The sequence below is a fragment of the Anas acuta genome, chromosome 24 (genome assembly GCF_963932015.1).
Source record: "Anas acuta chromosome 24, bAnaAcu1.1, whole genome shotgun sequence".
Lineage (NCBI taxonomy): Eukaryota > Metazoa > Chordata > Aves > Anseriformes > Anatidae > Anas > Anas acuta.
In genome coordinates, this window is record NC_089002.1 from 4545604 (window position 1) to 4560536 (window position 14933).

Sequence of the window (14933 nt, forward strand, 5' to 3'; positions counted from 1 at the left end):
TCCCCCTAAGGGAGCTTGAAGCCCTTTGAAGGCAGCAGCCCCAGGGTGGGAAGGGCCCCCCATGTCCTCACCCGGGGCAGCAGCAGGGCTGTGGGGTGCCCCCCCCAGGAGGGCAGCTGAGCCCCGGGTGCCCCATAACCCCCCCAGGAGCAAAGGGGGGGGATTAACGCAGTGCCATGCTTCATTAGCAGGTGAGCAATTAATTTGGGGCCTCTTAAAGCCCAGGTGGGTGCTCACCACCTTGTGGGGCCACCACACCTGGAGCACTTTAGGGTGCCCCACTCAGGATGTGGCAGTGGTGGTTCCTCCATCTCACGGACTCCCAGAGCCCATTTTTGGTGGTTTTAGCTAATTTTGGGGAAAGATCCCAGAAGATAAATGCCACCGGTGTCACCAGCCTGTGGGATCCGCCGCCAGACCTGGAAGCAGCCACCTCGGTGGGTGAAACCTCCTTCGTTTTCCAGGAGGGTTTAAGAGGGCTTTTTAAGGGTTTTAACCAGGAGGGTTTTGAGAGGGCTGCTTCTTAAAAATGCCGCTTTAATGCAGTTCCCACATAACGATGACGAATCGCGTAGCCCAAAGAAAAACATTTTTCGAGTGTCCAAGCAACCGAGGAGGTAGGGAAAGCCATCAGCCTCGGGATCTGGTTGTATCAGCTGCTCCAAAAATAGAGGAATGCGATTAGGGATCGTGGTTTTTTTTTTTGTCGAGGAATGACCTTTTCTGTCAGGGAAAATCAAAACTCGATTGTCAGATCCGCTCTCTGCTGATAAAATAGAGCGTTTTAGGGTAATTAGGTATTTGAGGAAACTCCGACAGAAACGTGCCGGGGGCCGTGTGGTGCCCGCCTGGGCAGCACCAAGGGCTTGAGCCCCATGCCGAGCATGGCCCTGCCCCAACCACCCTAAATTTGGGGGGCAGAGCACAGGGACCCCCCCCAAACCCAGCTTAGTGGAATCCCAAACACCTTCGTGGAGTCCTTCCCCACCAAGCGCCGAGGATTCAGCGTGACCCTAAAAGAAATGGGGGTGGTGGTGTTGTGCCACACGGGGCTGAGCCCCCCACCCTGAGGTGCTGGGGGACCCCTGGGGTTGGGGTCGCAGTGGGATGGGGCTGGGGGAGGCCCTGGTTGTGGGGCACCCCACAGGGCTGGGGGGACAAGGGACTGGTTACTGGGGGTGGGTACCCCAGGGGTTCTCATTATGGGGAGGAATGGGCAGGGCTGGAGCTGGGGTGGGGGCTCTCAGCACAGAGGCCATTTGTACTGGGAAGACCAGTTTGCCCAGAGATCCTTGATACTGGGAGGACTGGTGTGGGGGTTAGCACTCCAGAGGCCCTTGTTACTGGGAGGACTGGGGGGTGGTGTCACCTCAGAGCTCCTCGTACCTCATGACTGGAGGGCTGGGGGCAGCTCCCTTGCTACTGGGAGCACTGGGGTGGGGGCAGCTGTCCCAGAGGCTCTCATTACTGGGAGCACTGGGGTGGCCGGTTACCTCAGGTCACTGTTAGTGGGAGTGCTTAGGGGGGCAGCCATCTTGGAGCCCCTTGTTACTGGGAGCACTGGGGTGGGGGCAGACATCTTGGAGCCCCTTGTTACTGGGAGCACTGGGGTGGGGGCAGCCATCCCAGAGGCTCTCGTTACTGGGAGCACTGGGGTGGCCAGTTACCTCAGGGCACTGTTACTGGGAGTGCTTGGGGGGGGGGCAGTTACCCCAGACTCCCTCATTACTGGGAGCACTGGGGAGACCAGTTGCCTCAGGGCACTGTTACTGGGAGTGCTTGGGGGGGGGGGGGGGGGAGGAGGGGCAGTTACCCCAGCTGCCCTCATTACTGGGAGCACTGGGGAGACCAGTTGCCTCAAGCCCCTGTTACTGGGAGTGCTTAGGGAGGCAGCCATCGCAGAGCCTGTTGTTACTGGGAACACTGGGCAAGACTGGAACTGGGGCTGCTCATACTGGGAGGACCTCACCCCAGCGCCCCGTCACTGGGAGCACTGGGGGGGGGGGGGGGGCAATTACGTCATCAACGGGGACCACTGGTGAAGGGGGGGGGGGCAGGAGGAGCGATGTCACCCCTGCGGTATGACGTCAGAGCGCCGCGCGGGCGGGTGACGTCACGCTCTCGCGAGGCGGGGGGGGGGCGGGGCAGAGGCGGGGGGAGAGGGAGGGAGGGGGGGGGGGCGCGGCGCTGTCCCCCGCGGCCCCCGCGGCGGCCCCCGCTCGGGACGGGCCGGGCCGGGCCGGGTCAGGACGGGCCGGGACATGGCCCCGCGAGGCCGCCCCGAAGCCGCCGCCATGCCCAAGAGGGGAGCCCGCAAACGCCTCAAGTTCCGGGCCGACGACGTCTGCTCCGAGCGCGGTGAGGGCCCAGATTTGGGGAGGGCCCAGATTTGGGGCCTTATTTTGGGGCCTTAATTTGGGGGAAGCGGGGCTGGGCCCGGCCTCGCTGTGAGGGGATTGGGGGGGAGCTGGGCCCTGCTGGGTGCAGGCCGGGGGTGCCCCCCACACCCCCCCTCCAGGCACCTTGTGGTGCTGGGTGCCTCCTGCTTCGGCTCGGTCGCAGCCCCCTGAGGAGGGATCGGGGCTCTCAGGGCCTCGTCTCCCCTCCCCGTGAGCCGTAACCCGCTGACTCCCCGTCTCCTTTCCCTTCCCGCAGTGACCGTGGCGGATTACGCGAACTCAGACCCGGCCGTGGTGAAATCCGGACGGGTGAAGAAGGCCGTGGCCAACGCGGTGCAGCAGGAAGGTGAGAGCGGGCTGGGCAGTGCAGGGGGGAAGGCTGACCCCGTCCTGCTGGGCTCTGTGTGCTGGGGGAGAGCCCCCACACCCCCTGGGCCTGAGATCCGACAGTCTAATTTGATGCCCGAAAATGAGTCTGCATTTCTCTCTCAGATGCTCAGGCTCCTAGACGGGTTGTTTTTGCAGAAAGCCAGCCTCAAACCCAGCAGAATTGCTGAGTCTTCGTTAGTGCCTGAAATGGAAGCCCCCCCCCCCCCTTTTTTTTTTTTGATGTAATATTTGGAGTTATCTGCAGCTTGAAACAAAACCACAACAAACAAAAACAAAAAATCACGAGTATGACTTTATTACCTTACACAAAACTGTAGATAACAAAGTTATGAAATAAAAGTCTTTGAATTTGGAGTAAGGTTCTGGCAAATTGCGCTGTGGTTGCAGTGAGGTCTTCTGAGCATGTTTTTGTTGTTGTTTTCTTGCAACTGTGTAAGCAAGCAGCTTCCTGAAAATGTATTGCAATATTTTGTTATCTACTTCCTCCTTGTTTTCTAGCTGCTGAGGGCAATAGGAACGTTCTGGACTAACACTCTGCTTGCTTTAGAGCAGTTGATGTTTAGGATTTGACTCTTAAACGGAGCTTGTCTAAGGGGTAGAATGGGTTGGGGGTGGATGTTATTGTATCAGCAGTGACAGCTGAACTCTTTATATGGGAAAACTCCGGTTATGTGGTTGTAATCTTAAATGTTTAAGGAGAAGGTGCTCGTTGTATGGGTGCCTGTTTTGGGGGAACAGTACAGGGTGGTGCTGCTGGTGATTATCCTTTCTATTCACTACTTGTCGAGTGTTTTATATTAGGGCACCTCCCACTCTCTGCAGTAGGCTGGGGGCTTCTCTCTCCCTGTTCCATCCTTACATTGGCTCTCCCTTTGAGGCAGCGTGGTTCAGCTTCATAGGCAGCAAACTGCATCACCTTTAACTTCTTTTCCCCTGCTCTGAGTCCTTGCACCACCTGCCCTGTGCGGCTTAATCCCTCTCCTAAACTCCTGCATCCTATTCCTGGTTTGCCTTCTCGCTTTCTGGATGACTCCAGGTCACAGAAGTCCCTGCCCACCCGTTTCTCAGGGCTTTGCAGAGTCATTGGGGCTTCCCCTTCCTGAGGAGCTGATCCTCGGGGATGTCCTGCAGCCTTATCTGCTGCGCACCATGCTGCAGTTTGTCCCCGCACAGGGACAGCAGGCAGCAGGGAGGAGATCCCCAGGAAACTTTGGCCTTTGGCCTCACTCACCTCTTTATTTTTTCTGGCTCCCAGCAAACATCGCCCTGCCCATGGCTGCCAGGAGGCGAGCAGGGGAGCAAAGGCCAGGTGGAATTTTTCTGAGTTTTTTTTCCCTTCTCTTCCTAACCCCCCAGGGGCGGGGTGTGATTAGTGCTGTGAGATGAGGCGAGGGTGCCTCTCTGGCAAGGTTGCGATGCAGCGTGACTCAGTGTGTGAACAGCCTCGTGTTGTCAGCCCAGGTATCATGCCGAGCTTTCCTTCCTGGAGTGTGACAGTGTCTCTTTCTGAACCCTTCCCTGACTCCTGATCTGCTGTCAGCCTCTCTTGCGTGGCTGTGTTTGATGGCACAACTTGCTGTCACTCGGCTTGCCATCTGTTTCTCTTTGGCTTTGCCTACAAAGGGTCACGTAGAGAGGGCAGTGCTGTTTGACAGTGTGAAGGATATCACTACTGCAAATGCATACAGTTTTATGAAGTTTCCAAAAAAAAAAAAAAATGGGGGACAAAAAATGGTAGAATTGGCTTAGCAAAGCACTGCAGTCCTCTGCTGTGGCTGAAAGCCTAGGAATGCAGTCCCTTCTCCTAAACTGCTCAAGCTCTGTGTTAAGACTGTCTTTCTACCTGCTGTGTTGCCATTGCAGAGCCTTGCTCTGTGGTTAGAAACGAGAACACTTCCAGCCTAGGTTGGTTTCTGGTCAGTTCCCTGTCTTCATCTGGGCACATTAGGTAGAAAATCAGCGAGCGTTCTTGAGTGTGTGTGAGCCTGTCCCGTGCAGACTGGCAGAGAGTTTATCGTCCTGGTCTCTCTGTGGCAGTGGCTGATGCAGCTGTAACGTAGGGCTGCACCTTTTGTTTTTCAAGACTGTACTGTTACTTCCTCACACGTGGATTTTTCTGCCCTAATGAGCCATCAGTTTATGGATCAACTTGTAAAAATAATGTTTCATAACAGTGATGCATCTGAACGTCTCCCCTGGAGACTGCAAAAGAAATACTGTCTCCACTTGCTGTTTTCCTCATTAGGCCAGAGTTTTCCCCTTCACTGAATTCTAGGACAAGTGGAATTCCTGTGCACTTGGCTCCCAGTTGTATTTCTGATGGGTTCTCTGTCTTCAGCCACAGGATCTCTTTGTCCTGCTGAGGAGGAAGTATACCTTCAGGGTGTTTAGGGGACAATTACAGCGTGGGTGGTGGCTTTACACAGACTGAATGGTGGTCATGCAAGCATGCTCTGGTATGCAGGGCAACACGTTGTTTTATTCAGAGTTGTAAACAGCCTCAGCTAAAGCAATAGGATCATCTGCATAATGTGCTGCTGATTATCCTCGATGGTAGTTCCTTAAAAGAAGAGGCCGAATAATTGCTTCCAATTCATTCACCTGTGTTAATCTTGCTCTGGCAAGGTAATCCTTAGGCCTAGGATTTACTTGCTTGTGTCACTGAAGGCTTTAATGAATTTAGGTTGCTGTTTCTTAGCAGTGGCTTTGGTTCCACTGAAGTGTCTCCTGAACTTGGATTGCCTTTTTTTCTCTGCTGGCATACTCACCATGTCGTTGTTTGTCATTCTAGTAAAATCCCTCTGTGGTTTGGAAGCTTCTTGCGTTCCTTCTGAAGAAGTTCTCTCCGTATCTGGAGAGTCCTGTGACAGCAGCGATGAAATGGACACGAAGGAAAGCATCAGCGGGCGAACTGCATCTAGAAAAAAGAAGAGCAAAAGGCACAAAGGTACGGTACGGCTGCCAGCCTCTCCTGGGGTGCTCTTCGTGGGCTTCCTAAGGATCTTCTGCATGTGTGATGCTAGAGACTTCTATTTACAGGCTAGTAATGTGGCTCTTCAGGGGATTCTATAACTCATAATTGTTTAAAAAATAAAATAAATGCCAGGGGTGAAATCTACCCCATTTCTCCAGAGAAACCTGCTGTGACTCAGTCAGATGTGTTGCCTTTTCACTTAGGCAGACCTTGGGGTGTGAAATTAAAGTCTAAGAGCTTGTTGCTTTCAGCAAACTTCTCTCAGCCTTGGAAAACTACTGCTGCTCTTCAGGAGTTGTGAAAATTTGCCACCAGACACGTATTACTGTTTCTCACTGAAGGCATGTAGGTGAAAGCAGTGTTGCTTTGGGGAGGGAGAAAAAAAAAAGCACGCACAAAAAGCATTGCTGCCTGTGATGCGTTTATTGGCAGGATCCAGGTCCTGTTTTCAGGATGTTTCCAAGGCTGCAGTGTGCTGCAAATGGGTTTCAAGAGGTTTCTTAGTTTGTTTTGTTTTTTCCCCTACAACTGAGCAAATTTAGCCCTAGTAGCACTACAATGCGTTAATTCTCTTGCTGTATTTCAGCAGTTACCCTTGGTGCAGCTGTATGGAAAGCAGTACGCCACAAACAACAAGTCTAACACTGACTTGCTGCACTGTGGCACCCTGCAGAATTTGCTAACAACAGCTTGCCTCTGATGAAGCACAAGAAAGCAAATTAAGCTTTCCTTAAGAAAGGAATTTGAACTTATTAATACTGGTACTAATTTGTGCAACGTATCAGTGTCTGCTGAGGACTGTAAATGCAGAGTTCCCCTGGGTTGAGTTTAATCTGTTACAGTTTGCTGTGGGTGTGGCTGCTGTAAATTCTTAGTGGTGTAGGTGAGTGCATCCAGAGCTTTCCTTGGCAATGAGGGTTGCAATTATCACATCGGGTTATTACCCTTTGTTGTTAAGCTGATAGCTGAAGATTAAATTTGGCACCCTTGAGTTCTTAAACACCTCCTTCGTGCCACTTGTTTCCAAACCTTGTGGCGTTTTATTTTTCCTGCCAGTGCTTTGTACAAGTTGTGTGTTCTCTTTCTCATAGTGTTGCCACTGCATGGTATTGTTTAGCCATTCATGTTCCATTAAAAGTATTTTATCTCCTAAACCTGGAACAACGTTTGTGGAAAAAAATATGGTGCTAGCTAAAACCACTGCAGGAATTAAATGAGTTTGTGAAGCTTCAGTTTTAGTGAAGAGGTTCTGACACCTCTGAGAACAATGGGACATTTTATTAATCTCTGAACTGCGTTAAATGTTTGCCATCTCAGAAGATTTAATTAAAACATGGATTTAATGAGAGCAGCTGATAAGCCATTAGAGGAGTTGCAGAAGGGAATTGCATGCCCTCCCTTGCAGAACTCCTACAAAAATGTTTTGACCGTTTGAACAAAAGAATTGACAGCTGTGACAACATCTTGATGTTCGGGGACCTCTTGTGTGCAGTGTACTTTGACCTGTTAAATGAACCATTTTGATTAAAGAGGCACGAGCTTGTCCCTTCTTCACACCGTGGCTGTATTTGCCTTGTAGCCTTTGTTTTTCCACTGTTTTGTTTTTTCATTGGGAAAGAGTCAAGTGCTTCAGAGGGGTCCAGAAAGGCTTTGGGGTCTCCATCCCTGGAGACAATTACAAGCTGACTGGATGAGATCCTGAGCGCTCTGTGACATGAAACTGGTGTCAGTCAACCTGCTTTGGGCAGTTTGGACTGGAGACCTCCAGGTGTCCCTTCCAGCGGAGGTTATTCTTTGAAGCTGCTACTTGGCACACTTGTGCTACCAGTGCAGCAGTGATAAGCGATGGTGCATATCCAGCAAAGGGAGGGTGTTGTGGTTGCACAGGTGGACAAGCTCATGTTAACCAAAACCAGGAGCAGTGACAATGACGTTTTAGTTGCTCGGGCTTGTTTAGATGACTGCTTATACCTGCTAGCAGTATTAAAGTATGTGCCTCTAGATGTGTTTTGGCAAAGAGGTTCTTTATTACACTAATGCACCTGCATTGTATTTAGAAGACCCTGATGGTGATGGTGGAGAAGAATACCCCATTGACATCTGGCTGCTGCTGGCTTCCTACATTCGCCCTGAAGACATCGTCCGGTTCTCTTTGATTTGCAAGAAAGCCTGGACTGTCACTTGCACTGCCGCCTTTTGGACCAGACTCTACAGAAGGTGAGACTCCAGAGGATGATTTAACTCCTTGTAGGAGGCTTCAGCAGTGACCGGTTCTCTGCAGAGCTGTAAATTAGAGAATATTTTCCTGTAGGCTTGAGAGCATGGTACTTGTTTGGGAAGGTGTTGTACTGTATTGCCTCTGCTTTGGGAATGGATCTGTCTGTGATATATTCCCAGATGCTTCATGTAAGATCTCAAAGCCTTGTGCACTTTTGTGCTTGCAATAGTCCACACGTTCCTGTTCGAAACTGTGCACTTTGTATGTGAAGTGCTCAGAAGATGCTTGCAGTAAGGTCAGTGCCGTTACCTTAAAGGCAAGCAATCCTCACTGGCAGAAACCTTGCCCTGCCTCAAGCTTTGATCACGGTCACCTTCGTGTATCTAGGATGGCATGAAAGAAACTACCGCATTTAGGAGCTGTCTCAGTGGCAGAAATATTTTATAAATGAAACAAAAGAGCAAGGAAGGTCACAACTGGAAACAAATCCTTCTGTCCAGGTGTATGTCGCCCAGACTTTCCTTCAGGACAGAACATTTTCTTTACGTTTCTCTATCTGTTGCACACGAAACACAAGCAACAGGAGTACAGGGAACATCACAGCTATGGTCATCCTTGCCCCATTTTTTTTATTATTATTTTTTTTGAGTGAAGTTCCCTAGCAAAGTCATCTTTGGCGTTTTCTCTGATCACAGTGTGGCTCTCGAGCCCAGTCATTCACACTGCTCAGGCAGTTGTCTGTAATGATACAGGGAAGCTCACCTAACATGAGTCCTAGGGAACCTGCATGAATCTGCAGGCCTTTGCCTGTCCTACAACTCAAATACCAGCTGGTGTGTCTGGGGAAGCTGTCTGCAGGGGAATTAGTGGGGAATTGTAACATCACGTGTGTGCTGAAGCCTGGAGTGATACAGGTGAAGCCTTTGAGACTCTTCGGTAGTTCCATGGAGAGTGGTGCAAAACCCTTGCAGACGGAGCTGACAACAGGTCCTATGATCAATTAGATGTTCGGTTTTCTCAGAGCTCTCTTCTGCATGTTTTTGGCATTCTGAGCCCTCGGGTTATGTTGGCTTTGTCGTTGGTTTTTCAGGCACTACAGCCTGGACGCCTACCTGCCTCTCCGCTTGCGGCCGGAGTCCATGGAGAAGCTGCACTGTCTCCGTGCGTGCGTCATCCGGTCGCTGTACCACATGTACGAGCCTTTTGCATCTCGAGTCTCCAGGAATCCAGCTATTCCAGACAGTACTCCCAGCACTTTAAAAAATTCCAGAGTAAGTGGGATCGCTAAGGAAGTGGGTTGTGTTGGAGATGTTGCTTTTCTGTTTTTATTCTCTTTCTAAAAGGAAAATAAGACATTTAGAACCGTAGAAAAGCCTCAGGCTTAAGGGATCTCGAAAGGTAATTGGGTCCAAACTTTTGTGTGAAGCTTGGGAGGTAGGATTAACTTGGACTAATGACTTGTAAAAGTGCATTGGTTACCTGTATCTGCATAGCTACTGCTGCAGGGGATTTTATTTACTCTTCTGGGTGCCTAAGTCCTACTACAACAGCTTTGTAGTTGTCAAAAAGGTGCCTGCTTCCTTGAGTGTCAGAACTGCTAGGGATATTTGCAGCTCTTCCCTCCTCTATTACAAATTTGTTGCTGGAAGGAGGTGACAGTAGGGTCAGTGTTGATATCCACTGCTTTATTCGGACACTACCTGTCAGAATACTTCTCTTCTCCGCAGCAGGCAGATGGAGAGATAAGAAGCGACACTGACAGCCACTGAAAGGGAATCATTTCCTACCACACTCCTCCAGGTCACGCGTTGTCTTTGGTGTCTGAGTGAGGGAAGGTAGTGACCTTGTGAGCACGGCAAATGTGCAGAGCAAATGTCTGCTTTGGGACCGGGCTTGCAGTTGTGTTGGGCTGTAAGGGATTTGTCACTGGTGTGGGCAGGCAACTCCACCTGCTGTCAGAGCTTGGAGCACTTGTGTATCCATTCCTCTTAAATTTCTATCGATCTTTTAACTCTCGTACACCTCTGTACACCTCTGGGTTTCTTGTTTGGTTGTAGCTTACGACTGTCTGATACTTTGGACAGCTTAAGCAACAGCGTGAATTCTCCACCTTCCAAACCAGTTGAATGAGGTTTTTGGAGCCAGACAGAAGTGCTTTTGGTTCAACAGTTGTACAATTTTCCATGCAAAACAGAGCAACCCCATCGCTCTGTGTGTAACATCCCTTCTCTCTTCCTTCCTCTCCCTGGAAAAAAAGAAAACATCATACTGCTTAGGGAGCATTGAGCGGTAACACAAGCAGGTGGTGCTGCAGAGCAGGAAAAAAGCACGGAGTTCTGTGTGCAGTCATACCTCTGCATCCAGGGCTCTTCATTCTCTTTCTGTTTCCCCACTTAGGGTGTCATCTTTGCTTAAAAATAAAAAGCAAAACATTTCTAGGAAACTCTAACTTATCTTTAGCCCTTCAGAGTCTCATTCCATGGCATGCCTGCTGCTTGGATCTGATAGCGTGGCTGTAAGAGCTAGAAACCCTGAGATGGTGCTGTAGGATTGTTATCTTAGAAGTGTTCGTGTTGACATCATAACGGCTTTGGTGCCCCCTGCTAGTGCTTCTACTGTACTAATAGTTTGAGAAAGAGTCTTGAAGTGCAGTCTTCTACAATTCAGCTTTTAAAAAAGGAAATTAAATGGTGATGAGGCTTTATTTAGGGCAGCGGAGGTCTGACCTAACCCCTCGGAGCACAAAAGAGCTGTCCCAAGCCTGGTCTTGCTGTACTACTGCATTGCAAGACGCTGAGCTCCACATGTTACTGTGCACTGACACACCTAAGCATGGGGTTATGGAGGAGGATCTGACATTGCCTCCCCATGTTCTTGCTTTCATGGGCTTTTGTTACCTTTAGGGGTCACTGAAACTAACGGCAGATGCCTACGTAAACTGCATGTGGCAAGAGGAGCCCCCAGTCCCCCATGTTACCGAATCTAGCTTTTCCTCTTTAATTTCCTTTTTTCTTTCCCTAGCCTAGCTTGTGTGGGACACTGGAGCCGTTATGGTGTCAGCAGAAGTGTTTGCCCTTTAAAGACACCCCCATTAATTTTGGTGGAGCGGCAGGCCGTACGGCGCGTCTGAAGGGCAGGACGGCTGACCCGTGGACAACATCCTCTGCCCCTTAGGAGGTACTGACCATTTTGTGCTTCACTACTTGCCTTGACCAAACAAGTTGCTAGACCAGGCCGTCTGTGCAGGTGAACGACAAATGCTGCTGATGGTGGAGTTAAACTCAGCAGCATCTGGGCACCTGAGGAAAGAAAAATCTGGAGAATGTTACCTGCAAAAAGTGAGGGTCACCTTCTCCCAGGTGGAGGTTATGTGATGCGCGTTTCTGAGCTAGACTCCTTAAAGCTTTGCTGGTCACCTTGTGAAGACTGTTGAGATAAAGAACTTCTAATGACTCTTACAGATGTGACTCAGAGCTGAAGTACAGGGTCTTGTATCGCCTGTAGCTGCTAATTACAGAGGTTCGGTGGTGGAGGATGGCTCTGGCTTTGTTTCAGTTGGGGTTCCTCTATACTGGATTTAAGTTAAATGTGTGCTTCCCCCCGTGACCCAGCCAGGCCTTCTTGGTGCACCAGAGCTGGCACATGTCACGAGGAGTTGTTGTCTTTGTCTTTATCAGTATTACTCTTCCTTTTCCTGTTGACGCTGCTTGAAAGGACCAGATCAGACCAGCTGTGGAGGGCTGGCATGTGTGGTGTAGAAACATGGTCAGTGATGTGTGCATTGACTCGCCAGGTTGTTGTTTTGGCTGTTAAGATAGTTGCTTCCTCTCAGTGGCAGGCAGGGAATTCTCCTTCTTGTTTTAATGCAGGAGTTCTGCTGTGACTCCTGCTAGAAGTAGTGCTGCATGCTGGGATGGAGCCTGTGGACCGTACGGTGATAACTGTTAAATTAGAGGACTCTCGGTGTATGTCTGCGTGGGAGGGCAGTGCTGGTTACCTCAGGTGTTGGAGGAGGTACTTCTCTCATTTCCCTTTGAAACAGGAGCAGTAGATTCATAGAAACTGCTAACTTGACAGTGTTTTTGTGCTCTGAAGTATGATAGTGCCCAGTGTCAAGACTCTCTTTGGATTCTTAAGTGGCTTTGGACCTTTATCATCTGTCACCTCGAAGGTCATACATCAGTCTTTGCATTTCCCTCTGGATTCTCTCCTTCTTGAGCCTCGTTCTAAGTGGCTGCTTTGCGTAGTCTTGTTTGGAGTCTGGTTTATTGGCAGTTCTTGGTGGGTGCAGGAACCAGGTGAACCTGTACTGCTCATCTCTGCCTTACCAAAGGGACAAATAGCGCAGAAAGATTTCTGTTTAGCAGGTCAGTGGCTACGAGTTGTATCATCCCGCTGCACTGTGGATTGGCCAACTTGAGACTGGGAGACTTAAACTGCTGGGTGTGATCTCTGAACATAATTAATTTGAGTAAATGGCTCCTAACTGTTCCTATGTAATTGTGTTTGTAATTGGAAGCCTTAATGCTCTGCTAAAACTTATTTAAAGCGGTGCCTCCAAGGGTTTCACAGTTGTGTATTTCTTTTTTTCTACCTCAGTGTCTGCTTTTCTGGTGCAAAAAGCTTGAAGGGAACAGACAAGAAGCAATGTGGGAATTCAACTTCAAGTTCAAAAAGCAGGTATGAAAGCCAAAACTGTCATGAAAGAAAAACCAGAATAGCTCTGGCTTTTTATTTTTATTTTTTTTGAAGAAGTAATGATATTTCTGAGTGGTGGAAGGGAAGGTGGAAACATTTTGAGTGAGTTCAGACAGTAAATGGAAACTCTGAATCACTTGGGAAGCTGAAACTCATTCTGAAATTGCGCTCAGTTTTCAGTCTGTATCACCAAGATGTGTCCAGTCATGTGCTTTTATCTTTGCATTTGATATTTTGTTTCCTCGTTGATCCGCTGTAAGATGTGGATTACTTGTCACCCCAAATAATCTTATCTTTGGATCATTGCTACTGATTACCACTAGAAAACAGACTGCTTAAGTCGAGTGGTCAAAATGTAGATCCATATCTGAAACTGTTTGTCTTACCATTGGAAGGATTTCCCCAAGAAGTGAAGAAAGCCAAGAAAAAGCACTGGGTCTTGGGAGAAGCTTGTAGCCTAAGGCAACCCTGGGAATTCTGCAGCTTTCCTGTCTAAAGAAATGGCCCTTCAGATTCCTTGTCCCGAGTGGTGGCTTGTTGTTTATGTAATGCTGCCCAAATGTATGGGAATGTGGTGAGAACCTGCTAGTCAGAACTGGTGAGAAGAAACCAAAGGCTCATGCTTAGCTAAACGTCTCTTTCTTTGAAGTCTCCCAGATTTAAGAGCAAATGTTGCAAAGGTCTTCAGCCACCCATCCAGTATGAAGAAGTCCATACGAACCCTGACCAGGATTGCTGTTTACTGCAGATCACCACCTTTAACTTCATATTCGTGCCAATAGTCATGGGTATGACATTTACCTTGGTAAGTGTTTGAGTAATCCACCACACAATCTTTGCACGCGCAGGTTTTGAAAGGAGGAAACCTCTTTGGTGTTGTATAAATCCCACTGCTGCACCAACCAGCCAGTTGTGGGAATCTCAAGGTTAACGATCAGAGGAATTGCTAAGGATCTCCTCAATTCAGCTGCTGCAGATCCATCAGCCCTTCCCTGTTTAGGGGAAGAAGCTGAGTTTGTGTGTGCATGCAGCAGCTGGGAGCAGATCAATTGTCAGCACCACAGCAGGGGAGAAGTGGGGAGGCAGGAGAAGAGGTATTCCCTCCTTAATAAAATCTCTCCTTGCCTCAAGGCAGCAAATTCCGAGAGCAGAACCTATACGAGCAATCTCCTGGAATATGTCTGTGGTCCCTGATTGCTGGGAGAATCGGTGGCTTTAGAACAAGCAAGCTGTGCTCCAGATGGAGGTGTTGCATCAGAACGGAGCACAGGTGTGGTTAGGTGTGGGACAGCACCTGTGTCTGCACCTGTGTCTTGTAACTTTGTGCAGGGTTGGCCTGTGCCCAAGGGAGGCTAAGGCTGGCCTCACCTAAAGCAGAGCAGTGAATCCAGGCTTCCTCTGAGAGCCACTGGCTTGCACGCTCACTTCTAGCATTGTTATTCGGGGTTGCCAGTTGAAGAGGACTGGTTTGAATTCAGTTTTGGAGTCAGAGTGTAACTTTCCAAGCACCTGAAGTACCCTGGATATATACAGCTGTTCTTAGCAATTTACATTTACTTTTTTTAAATTTTCTTTGCTTTTTTTAATTCTTCTGCTTATTCATTGCTTTGATTTTTGAAATGGTATCTTTTCTCCTTTTAGGTAAATAAAAATTAAATCTAAATTGCTTTGTGGAAAACCTACCTGAAGGGAGTCAATCGTTCTTTATCAGTAATGTATTTTAAATGCTGATGTAGCCAAAAAGAACTGGTTTTGATACCTACTGTCAGCAATCAGTCTGCATTTATCTGGAAACAGGCGTTTCTAGAATCTGTCTGCCTCCTACAGCACCTCCTTGTCTCTCTCCTTGCAGTTCACCATCAACGTGAGCACAGACATGAGGCATCATCGCGTGCGTCTGGTCTTCCAGGACGCCCCTGTCCGCAACGGCAAGAAACCGCGCCTTGACCAAGGAGTGCAGGTTGTGCTGGACCCTGTGCATAGCGTGAGGCTCCTGGATTGGTGGCACCCACAGTACCCCTTCTCTCCAAAAGCTTAGTGCTCTCCTGCGTTTGCAGCAGCTGGCAGGTGACTGAATCTGACAGGCTGAAGAAAATTTCTAGGAACCAGGAAATCCTGTTTTGTTTTTTTTTTTTTTTTTCTTAAAATAAATTCTGCAGCCTCCCTGAAAGTGGTTGAAGCTACTGAGCTAGTCTGTATGTATATAACTTCTGGTCAGTGATGAGCAGAGCTGAGTGTAAAGCAGAAACTATTT

General features: G+C 49.1%; 1 protein-coding gene across 2 annotated transcripts; it reads left to right on the forward strand.

The window, feature by feature from the left end:
• The first annotated feature begins 2213 nt into the window (after positions 1-2213).
• Positions 2214-14816, forward strand: TMEM183A (transmembrane protein 183A). Of its 2 annotated transcripts, none has more exons than XM_068659677.1 (8): positions 2214-2358; positions 2656-2745; positions 5581-5736; positions 7821-7980; positions 9072-9252; positions 12581-12661; positions 13329-13484; positions 14532-14816. In XM_068659677.1, exons 1-8 carry the CDS (start codon positions 2262-2264, stop codon positions 14715-14717), a joined length of 1107 nt encoding a protein of 368 aa, XP_068515778.1. In that variant the 5' UTR covers positions 2214-2261; the 3' UTR covers positions 14718-14816. The 2 variants fall into 2 exon arrangements, with proteins under 2 accessions (XP_068515778.1, XP_068515779.1); XM_068659678.1 differs by having other exon boundaries at positions 7824-7980.
• Positions 14817-14933: the final 117 nt, after the last annotated feature.